General features: G+C 32.6%; 7 protein-coding genes across 7 annotated transcripts; 4 read left to right on the forward strand and 3 right to left on the reverse strand.

The window, feature by feature from the left end:
• Positions 1-210: 210 nt before the first annotated feature.
• LOC119664315 (histone H2A-like) lies at positions 211-710 on the reverse strand. Its single transcript, XM_038073828.1, has 2 exons — positions 703-710; positions 211-657 (listed from the first exon to the last, which is right to left on the reverse strand). Exons 1-2 carry the CDS (start codon positions 708-710, stop codon positions 255-257), a joined length of 411 nt encoding a protein of 136 aa, XP_037929756.1. The 3' UTR covers positions 211-254.
• Positions 711-833: 123 nt separating this feature from the next.
• On the forward strand, positions 834-1,235 carry LOC119664320 (histone H2B-like). The gene has a single exon (XM_038073833.1). It carries the CDS (start codon positions 834-836, stop codon positions 1,203-1,205), a length of 372 nt encoding a protein of 123 aa, XP_037929761.1. The 3' UTR covers positions 1,206-1,235.
• A 1,280-nt stretch (positions 1,236-2,515) lies between these two features.
• On the reverse strand, positions 2,516-7,550 carry LOC119664321. The gene is made up of 4 exons (XM_038073834.1): positions 7,152-7,550; positions 5,344-5,407; positions 4,900-5,249; positions 2,516-2,932 (listed from the first exon to the last, which is right to left on the reverse strand). The coding sequence occupies exons 1-4, from the start codon at positions 7,548-7,550 to the stop codon at positions 2,516-2,518; spliced, it is 1,230 nt and encodes a 409-aa protein (XP_037929762.1).
• Positions 3,239-3,576, forward strand: LOC119664318 (histone H4). The gene has a single exon (XM_038073831.1). It carries the CDS (start codon positions 3,252-3,254, stop codon positions 3,561-3,563), a length of 312 nt encoding a protein of 103 aa, XP_037929759.1. The 5' UTR covers positions 3,239-3,251; the 3' UTR covers positions 3,564-3,576.
• On the reverse strand, positions 4,827-5,316 carry LOC119664316 (histone H2A). Its single transcript, XM_038073829.1, has one exon. It carries the CDS (start codon positions 5,266-5,268, stop codon positions 4,894-4,896), a length of 375 nt encoding a protein of 124 aa, XP_037929757.1. The 5' UTR covers positions 5,269-5,316; the 3' UTR covers positions 4,827-4,893.
• Positions 5,469-5,881, forward strand: LOC119664317 (histone H2B-like). The gene has a single exon (XM_038073830.1). The coding sequence runs from the start codon at positions 5,475-5,477 to the stop codon at positions 5,844-5,846; it is 372 nt and encodes a 123-aa protein (XP_037929758.1). The 5' UTR covers positions 5,469-5,474; the 3' UTR covers positions 5,847-5,881.
• Positions 7,551-7,871: 321 nt separating the features above from the next.
• LOC119664319 (histone H4) lies at positions 7,872-8,209 on the forward strand. Its single transcript, XM_038073832.1, has one exon. The coding sequence runs from the start codon at positions 7,885-7,887 to the stop codon at positions 8,194-8,196; it is 312 nt and encodes a 103-aa protein (XP_037929760.1). The 5' UTR covers positions 7,872-7,884; the 3' UTR covers positions 8,197-8,209.
• The last annotated feature ends 256 nt before the right edge of the window (positions 8,210-8,465 follow it).

The following is an 8,465-nucleotide window of genomic DNA, read 5'->3' on the forward strand; positions in this document are numbered from 1 at the left end:
GATGAAGAGTATTTGGTAATACTCGAAACAGCGTGTATGGTCAGCCCAAATTTCAATAAAAATTAATATTAAAATTTTGTGTTTGTTCCTTTATTTCTTTCTTTGACTATTTCGAAAAACCTCTAAAAGATATATTACATAAATAATAATTGTTTGAAATGAAGTATGTTTTCTTTAATCAAATAAATTGATCGTCCTGAAAAGGACGGTTGTTGTTCGAAAATTTCGAAAGAAATAGTGTTGTAAGATATAGTTTAAGCCTTCTTTTCTGTTTTCTTAGGCAAAAGTACAGCTTGGATGTTTGGTAATACACCACCTTGTGCGATTGTAACACCAGACAACAATTTGTTTAATTCTTCATCATTACGGATGGCCAATTGTAAATGACGGGGTATGATTCTTGTCTTCTTATTATCGCGTGCTGCATTGCCAGCCAATTCAAGAACTTCAGCTGCCAAATATTCCATAACAGCAGCTAAGTAGACGGGAGCGCCGGCACCAACGCGTTCAGCATAATTGCCTTTTCGCAGCAATCGATGAATGCGACCAACTGGAAATTGTAATCCAGCACGATTTGAGCGAGACTTTGCCTTGCCCTTAACTTTACCTCCTTTACCACGACAGAATTTTTCATCGTATTTGATTGTTAAAGTTGATCTACTGATCTAAGTTGCAAAACAGGCCAACACCAAAATTATTTACCTTTTCATCCCTAATGTGAAGACGAGACTTTCTTGAAATTTTCTGTTTTAAAAATACTTAAATTCTGAGTGAGGGTAGTTCAAATTTGAAAATTCATAAAATTGAAAATTTGAAATTTCACATTTGAAATCATGCCACCAAAAACTAGCGGAAAAGCGGTCAAGAAGGATGGAAAGGCTCAGAAGAATATAACTAAGAACGATAAGAAGAAGAAGCGCAGGAGGAAGGAAAGTTATGCTATTTACATTTATAAAGTATTGAAGCAAGTTCATCCTGATACTGGTATTTCATCCAAGGCTATGAGCATCATGAACAGCTTTGTGAATGATATATTCGAGCGCATTGCTGCTGAAGCTTCACGTTTGGCCCACTATAACAAACGATCCACAATTACTAGTCGGGAAATTCAGACTGCAGTTCGCCTTTTACTTCCTGGAGAATTGGCTAAGCACGCAGTTAGTGAAGGTACTAAAGCCGTCACTAAGTATACCAGTTCCAAGTAAATTTCTTTGTATTGAACAATCAACATTAACTCCAACGGTCCTTTTCAGGGCCACAAAAATATTTAATTAAAGTCGATAATTGATCTTAAAATTATTAGTATAGACTTCACAAATAAAGAGCATTCCTAAAACGATTGAAATAGTAAACTGCATTGAGTACTTGTATCGGAACAAAAAATATCATCAAAACCAAAAAATTAGAGAACTTAGTTCACTCTGATTATAGCATAGTTATTAGGTTTCAATTAAAATACAGAGAGTCACAATTCTCAAAGAAAAATTAACAATATGGTATATTCAAAAAAAACCTTACCTAATAATTTATTTAGAAATAATGATGCCGAGGTATATGGTGTCATCACTGACCTATAACTATATATGTTAAACAAAATTGCAGTTTTTATCTATTGTCAGATAATAGAAATCGGATTTGGTTTCGTTATTATTAAGAATTGTTCTGACAGAGTTTATAATAGTTTAACAGAAGATCATCAAATTAGAACAGAGTATTTGTAAAATATTTGAGTTTTTAAATGTTTTGACAACTTTGACAAGACATCGTTAACAAATGAAAAGCTTTCCATTTCCAAATTTGATTCTAAATCGACAGGATTCGAAATATGAAAAATAAAGCCGTTTGAATTACTTACTTAAACCTCATCATCAAATTAGCACATTTACTCTTCTTCATGTATGCCTATAACTTTATATTATCCATGGTATTTGTGTTTTTTTTTTGGATGTAGCTCTTTAAACTATTAGATAGCTTCTCAAGTCAGTATATGCTGTTTCTGTTCTCACATTTACGTAATATTTCAAAATTTTTTTTATTATAATCTATTTATCTATTAGATGAAATAAATTCAAAACTTTGTACTGTGTCTACTGGTCGATCTTAATCGAAAGCCACAGCGTGAAAAGTGAAACTTCATCTCTTTATAGTACTAAGAATTTAATACAAGTCCTTCAATTGTTATATTAAGTTAATAATTTGAACAAGCAACAAAGCAAAATAACTACTAAATTTCAATAACATGGGCGATCTTATGCCCAAACTCCACTTGGTCCCAAGTAATTACCCGTTATGATCTTATGGTTAGTACTAGTAACCAGGTGTGAAATTTAAATACAGTGTTACAAACATATATAAATACTATAAACGAAAAGTTAAATTACAAAGAATTTCGATTGCTTTTATTCATTTCGTCTGAGTATTATCAATTTGAATATGACTATTAACTATCTCTTTTCTTTAATTAATTTTGGTCCTGAAAAGGACCGATTTTTAAAAATTTTTTTAAAAGTGCTTCTTAAGCACGTTCTCCACGAATACGTCTCGCCAATTGAATATCTTTTGGCATAATGGTTACGCGTTTAGCATGAATAGCGCATAAGTTAGTGTCTTCAAAAAGTCCCACCAAGTATGCTTCGCTAGCTTCTTGCAGAGCCATTACAGCAGAACTCTGGAAACGTAAATCAGTTTTGAAATCCTGTGCAATTTCACGGACTAAACGCTGGAATGGCAGTTTGCGAATTAAGAGCTCTGTACTCTTTTGGTAGCGACGAATTTCACGCAAAGCTACAGTTCCCGGACGATAACGATGTGGTTTTTTTACACCGCCAGTTGCGGGCGCACTTTTGCGTGCGGCCTTAGTAGCCAATTGTTTACGTGGTGCCTTACCACCAGTCGATTTACGAGCAGTTTGCTTTGTACGAGCCATAATTAAACAAATTGTTAAATAAAATTTAATTTAACGAAAAAATGTTGAGAGAGTAAATTTCAAAACAAACTCTTATGATCCATCTCAACTGTTCACATGTTCAAACAGTCATTGTCCTTCATATCCTTCATATCCTTTACATTGTTTATTTCTACCCTAAATTATTTGAGTGCCTTTGAGTAATTTGTTGTATTTAAGCATTGTCACTCATATCTTTTGTATTGTTCATTTTTTCTATAAATACTGTGCGTATCTAGTGTGGAATTTATTTACTGTTTAAGTCTGAATAGACAAGTATTATCTGTACTAAAATTATAAACTCAAAATGACTGGTCGTGGTAAAGGTGGTAAAGGTTTGGGAAAAGGTGGTGCTAAGCGTCATCGCAAAGTTCTTCGTGATAACATCCAAGGTATCACGAAACCAGCTATTAGACGTTTGGCTCGCCGTGGTGGAGTTAAGCGTATTTCTGGTTTGATTTACGAAGAAACTCGTGGTGTATTGAAGGTATTTCTGGAAAATGTGATCCGTGATGCAGTTACATATACAGAACATGCCAAAAGGAAGACTGTTACAGCTATGGATGTTGTATATGCTTTGAAAAGACAAGGTCGCACCCTCTACGGTTTCGGAGGTTAAGTTAATAACATTCAACTAACAATGCAATAACAATATATATTGCCCAATGGTCCTTTTCAGGACCCAAATATTTTTATTATTTGAGATAAATAATTCATTTGAACACATACTCGACAGTAATTTATAGAAATATTTGTATTGACTGTAAAGATTAAGATTTTAAGACAAAAATAAACTGAAGTTTAATTTAAGTAAGAGGCTTTGGAAATTTTTCTCACTTTGATTTTCAAAAAACATGTTTTAATGTAGAAATTCAAAGTTGTTTTTTTTTTGACAAGCTGGTATTAGATATAGAAATGTCTGAGAATATTTCAAGATTTGATATTTCTCAATAAAGAAGAAGTAAATATAACAAAGATGTATGTAACATTTCGGTTCTTAGAAAAGTTTACAATGCATAGAGAACTTAATTGTTAGCTCCAATAATTATACAAATAATTGTTTAAGTTTTTTGTCTATACTATCATTCTCAATGTGAATTTACATGGCAACATGGCCTGAAACAATATTGAAAACCAATATCTCATAATGAAATTCTATTTATACTCGTAACACTTAGTATTTAAATGTGTACCTGAATTGAATAAATCTATAAAAAAATATATATCAGTTTCCTTCAGTTTCCTACCACACAGAAAATAAGTTCCAAAGAGAGAAAGATATTTTTTTAATAACACAGATGCTTTTAAAATTATATCTTTCGTTTGGTAGCAGTTAAAATTATGGCGGGAAAATTTCTACCTACTGGTATGTGAACTGAAATGTTTAGGGGTTGCATTATTATAGCATTCATTTTGTATTAAAAAAAAAGTAACTGGCAAAATTGCCAGTACAGTTCACACGAAAACCAAGGACATTCAAGAACTATATTTACAATGCATACATATACTTCCAAGCCGAATGAGTGTGAGTATATGAGTGTGAGTGTGAGTAAAATTGAGTAAGAAACTATAAGCCGAAATGAAATGAAGATGGAACGTGAGTAATTTTGTTATCTGCATTTACGCGCCAAAATATATGAGATAAAATCCATGTTTGAGTAAAATTTAATAGAATTGCATACAACCTAAGACCACTGATGAAGAGTATTTGGTAATACTCGAAACAGCGTTGTATGGTCAGCCAAATTTCAATAAAAATTAATATAAAAATTTTGTGTTTGTCCTTTATTTCTTTCTTTGCTATTCGAAAAACGCTCTAAAAGAAATTTTTATATAAATAATAATTGTTTGAAATGAAGTATGTTTTCTTTAATTAAATAAATTGATCGTCCTGAAAAGGACGGTTGTTGTTCGAAAATTTCGAAAGAAATAGTGTTGTAAGATATAGTTTAAGCCTTCTTTTCTGTTTTCTTAGGCAAAAGTACAGCTTGGATGTTTGGTAATACACCACCTTGTGCGATTGTAACACCAGACAACAATTTGTTTAATTCTTCGTCATTACGGATGGCCAATTGTAAATGACGGGGTATGATTCTTGTCTTCTTATTATCGCGTGCTGCATTGCCAGCCAATTCAAGAACTTCAGCTGCCAAATATTCCATTACAGCAGCTAAGTAGACGGGAGCGCCGGCACCAACGCGTTCAGCATAGTTGCCTTTACGCAACAATCGATGAATACGACCAACTGGAAATTGTAATCCAGCACGATTTGAGCGAGACTTTGCCTTGCCCTTAACTTTACCTCCTTTACCACGACCAGACATATTTCAATAGTATTTGATTGTTAAGTTGATCTACGTGATCTAAGTTGAAAACAGGCAAACACCAAGAATTTATACCTTTTTCATCCCCTAATGTGAAGAGAGAATTTCTTGAAATTTCTGTTTTAAAAATACTTAAATTCTGAGCGAGGGTAGTTCAAATTTGAGAATTCGAAAAATTGAAAATTTGAAAATTTACATTTGAAATCATGCCACCAAAAACTAGCGGAAAAGCGGTCAAGAAGGACGGAAAGGCTCAGAAGAATATAACTAAGAACGATAAGAAGAAGAAGCGCAGGAGGAAGGAAAGTTATGCTATTTACATTTATAAAGTATTGAAGCAAGTTCATCCTGATACTGGTATTTCATCCAAGGCTATGAGCATCATGAACAGCTTTGTGAATGATATATTCGAACGCATTGCTGCTGAAGCTTCACGTTTGGCCCACTATAACAAACGATCCACAATTACTAGTCGGGAAATTCAGACTGCAGTTCGCCTTTTACTTCCTGGAGAATTGGCTAAGCACGCAGTTAGTGAAGGTACTAAAGCCGTCACTAAGTATACCAGTTCCAAGTAAATTTCTTTGTATTGAACAATCAACATTAACTCCAACGGTCCTTTTCAGGGCCACAAAAATATTTAATTAAAGTCGATAATTGATCTTAAAATTATTAGTATAGACTTCACAAATAAAGAACATTCCTAAAACGATTGAAATAGTAAACTGCATTGAGTACTTGTATCGGAACAAAAAATATCATCAAAACCAAAAAATTAGAGAACTTAGTTCACTCTGATTATAGCATAGTTATTAGGTTTCAATTAAAATACAGAGAGTCACAATTCTCAAAGAAAAATTAACAATATGGTATATTCAAAAAAAACCTTACCTAATAATTTATTTAGAAATAATGATGCCGAGGTATATGGTGTCATCACTGACCTATAACTATATATGTTAAACAAAATTGCAGTTTTTATCTATTGTCAGATAATAGAAATCGGATTTGGTTTCGTTATTATTAAGAATTGTTCTGACAGAGTTTATAATAGTTTAACAGAAGATCATCAAATTAGAACAGAGTATTTGTAAAATATTTGAGTTTTTAAATGTTTTGACAACTTTGACAAGACATCGTTAACAAATGAAAAGCTTTCCATTTCCAAATTTGATTCTAAATCGACAGGATTCGAAATATGAAAAATAAAGCCGTTTGAATTACTAACTTAAACCTCATCATCAAATTAGCACATTTACTCTTCTTCATGTATGCCTATAACTTTATATTATCCATGGTATTTGTGTTTTTTTTTTGGATGTAGCTCTTTAAACTATTAGATAGCTTCTCAAGTCAGTATATGCTGTTTCTGTTCTCACATTTACGTAATATTTCAAAATTTTTTTTATTATAATCTATTTATCTATTAGATGAAATAAATTCAAAACTTTGTACTGTGTCCACTGGTCGATCTTAATCGAAAGCCACAGCGTGAAAAGTGAAACTTCATCTCTTTATAGTAATAAGAATTTAATACAAGTCCTTCAATTGTTATATTAAGTTAATAATTTGAACAAGCAACAAAGCAAAATAACTACTAAATTTCAATAACATCGGCGATCTTGGTCCCAAGTAATTACCCGTTATGATCTTATGGTTAATACTAGTAACCAGGTGTGAAATTTAAATACAGTGTTACAAACATATATAAATACTATAAACGAAAAGTTAAATTACAAAGAATTTCGATTGCTTTTATTCATTTCGTCTGAGTATTATCAATTTGAATATGACTATTAACTATCTCTTTTCTTTAATTAATTTTGGTCCTGAAAAGGACCGATTTTTAAAAATTTTTTTAAAAGTGCTTCTTAAGCACGTTCTCCACGAATACGTCTCGCCAATTGAATATCTTTTGGCATAATGGTTACGCGTTTAGCATGAATAGCGCATAAGTTAGTGTCTTCAAAAAGTCCCACCAAGTATGCTTCGCTAGCTTCTTGCAGAGCCATTACAGCAGAACTCTGGAAACGTAAATCAGTTTTGAAATCCTGTGCAATTTCACGGACTAAACGCTGGAATGGCAGTTTGCGAATTAAGAGCTCTGTACTCTTTTGGTAGCGACGAATTTCACGCAAAGCTACAGTTCCCGGACGATAACGATGTGGTTTTTTTACACCGCCAGTTGCGGGCGCACTTTTGCGTGCGGCCTTAGTAGCCAATTGTTTACGTGGTGCCTTACCACCAGTCGATTTACGAGCAGTTTGCTTTGTACGAGCCATAATTAAACAAATTGTTAAATAAAATTTAATTTAACGAAAAAATGTTGAGAGAGTAAATTTCAAAACAAACTCTTATGATCCATCTCAACTGTTCACATGTTCAAACAGTCATTGTCCTTCATATCCTTCATATCCTTCATATCCTTTACATTGTTTATTTCTACCCTAAATTATTTGAGTGCCTTTGAGTAATTTGTTGTATTTAAGCATTGTCACTCATATCTTTTGTATTGTTCATTTTTTCTATAAATACTGTGCGTATCTAGTGTGGAATTTATTTACTGTTTAAGTCTGAATAGACAAGTATTATCTGTACTAAAATTATAAACTCAAAATGACTGGTCGTGGTAAAGGTGGTAAAGGTTTGGGAAAAGGTGGTGCTAAGCGTCATCGCAAAGTTCTTCGTGATAACATCCAAGGTATCACGAAACCAGCTATTAGACGTTTGGCTCGCCGTGGTGGAGTTAAGCGTATTTCTGGTTTGATTTACGAAGAAACTCGTGGTGTATTGAAGGTATTTCTGGAAAATGTGATCCGTGATGCAGTTACATATACAGAACATGCCAAAAGGAAGACTGTTACAGCTATGGATGTTGTATATGCTTTGAAAAGACAAGGTCGCACCCTCTACGGTTTCGGAGGTTAAGTTAATAACATTCAACTAACAATGCAATAACAATATATATTGCCCAATGGTCCTTTTCAGGACCCAAATATTTTTATTATTTGAGATAAATAATTCATTTGAACACATACTCGACAGTAATTTATAGAAATATTTGTATTGACTGAAAAGATTAAGATTTTAAGACAAAAATAAACTGAAGTTTAATTTAAGTAAGAGGCTTTGGAAATTTTTCTTAGTTTGATTTTCAAAAAACATGTTTTAATGTAGGAATTCAAAATTGTTTTTTT

The sequence above is a fragment of the Teleopsis dalmanni genome, unplaced genomic scaffold (genome assembly GCF_002237135.1).
Source record: "Teleopsis dalmanni isolate 2A unplaced genomic scaffold, ASM223713v2 unscaffolded_contig_1748, whole genome shotgun sequence".
Taxonomy (NCBI): Eukaryota; Metazoa; Arthropoda; class Insecta; order Diptera; family Diopsidae; genus Teleopsis; species Teleopsis dalmanni.

Excerpts from the sequence above, each read along its gene's own strand:
- LOC119664320 (XM_038073833.1), top strand. The coding sequence starts at position 834 with ATGCCACCAAAAACTAGCGGAAAAGCGGTCAAGAAGGATGGAAAGGCT.
- LOC119664316 (XM_038073829.1), bottom strand. The coding sequence starts at position 5,268 with ATGTCTGGTCGTGGTAAAGGAGGTAAAGTTAAGGGCAAGGCAAAGTCT.
- LOC119664321 (XM_038073834.1), bottom strand. The coding sequence starts at position 7,550 with ATGGCTCGTACAAAGCAAACTGCTCGTAAATCGACTGGTGGTAAGGCA. Across the intron at positions 5,408-7,151 it reads TGGCGAGACGTATTCGTGGA|AATTTAAGTATTTTTAAAAC; the intron begins GAACGTGCTTAA and ends ACCCTCGCTCAG. Across the intron at positions 5,250-5,343 it reads CACATTAGGGGATGAAAAAG|GAGGTAAAGTTAAGGGCAAG; the intron begins GTATAAATTCTT and ends GTCGTGGTAAAG.
- LOC119664318 (XM_038073831.1), top strand. The coding sequence starts at position 3,252 with ATGACTGGTCGTGGTAAAGGTGGTAAAGGTTTGGGAAAAGGTGGTGCT.
- LOC119664317 (XM_038073830.1), top strand. The coding sequence starts at position 5,475 with ATGCCACCAAAAACTAGCGGAAAAGCGGTCAAGAAGGACGGAAAGGCT.
- LOC119664319 (XM_038073832.1), top strand. The coding sequence starts at position 7,885 with ATGACTGGTCGTGGTAAAGGTGGTAAAGGTTTGGGAAAAGGTGGTGCT.